Genomic DNA, 862 nt, shown 5'->3' with positions numbered 1-862 from the left:
CTCCCTTCTGTAGAGGCTGCTCCCTTATGGTGGCCTGGCCTGTTCCCCCTAAGCTGATAGAAGAGCACAGATGAAGACCCTGGGACGCACAGGTTCCCCAGAGTCTCTCTCACCATGAAGACCCCTGGCCTCACCGGGAGCCTCCAGAGACCAAGTCCCCCGGCAGGTCAGAACCAGCCCATGGTGGGCAGGGCCGAGGGTCCTGAGGTCTCCAGCACCACCTCATCAGGAAGGACACACACAAAAGTGATGGGAATGGGAAGATCCTTCCTCTAGCAGCCGGGTAAGATTAAGTCAAAACAAAACTCTCCCTCTGCATCAGAAAAAGGGTTAGCAGCTTCCCTGCACTAACATCCTATAATGAACATTGGAATTTAGGAAATCCCAAGACGATCAAAGCCAATGGTTGGGGCAGGGCCTCAGTGCCGAAGCCCCTTAAGCTGAGGGCAGCCTTCTCTATAGTGTTTCGCCTAATGACAGTTGACTAAGCCAGGAAATAGCCCTGAAGCCTCAGAAAATAAATATTTATTCCTCTAAACCCCAAACTAGGCACCCACCTTTAAAGAAGATATAATTCAACAAGATTAAATTTGTGAGCACGTCAAGATCATTGAAGAGCTTCTCAATTTTTCCATGAGTTTTATTCTTCACATATTCATTGATAAGCTTTACGGCAGCTTCAGAATCCTTGAAGTTAGTGGATAAAACCTCAGAGGCGTAAAAAGCCTCGGCATCTTTCCTGAATTTGTCCAGCAGCTTCAGCTCCTCTGACACAAACATGGCGTTGCCCACGCTCAGCTGCAGCTGGTTGCTGGGCTGATTGAACGTCTGCAGGAGGTGCTGGAAGCCCTGGTGGATTTCT

At 49.4% G+C, this 862-nt stretch overlaps 1 protein-coding gene across 1 annotated transcript in view; it reads right to left on the bottom strand.

Moving 5' to 3' along the window:
- Nucleotides 1–862, bottom strand: part of LOC104985871 (serpin A3-7-like) — a 10,602-nt gene that overhangs the window by 4,980 nt on the left and 4,760 nt on the right. Inside the window, exon 3 of the mRNA XM_010836267.1 lies at nucleotides 558–860. Within this exon, the coding sequence (XP_010834569.1) occupies nucleotides 558–860 (303 nt within the window). The remainder of the gene's footprint in view (nucleotides 1–557; nucleotides 861–862) is intronic.

Source organism: Bison bison, unplaced genomic scaffold, assembly GCF_000754665.1.
Source record: "Bison bison bison isolate TAMUID 2011002044 unplaced genomic scaffold, Bison_UMD1.0 scf7180017864061, whole genome shotgun sequence".
NCBI classification, from domain to species: domain Eukaryota; kingdom Metazoa; phylum Chordata; class Mammalia; order Artiodactyla; family Bovidae; genus Bison; species Bison bison.
This window is presented reverse-complemented; position numbering and strand designations above follow the sequence as displayed.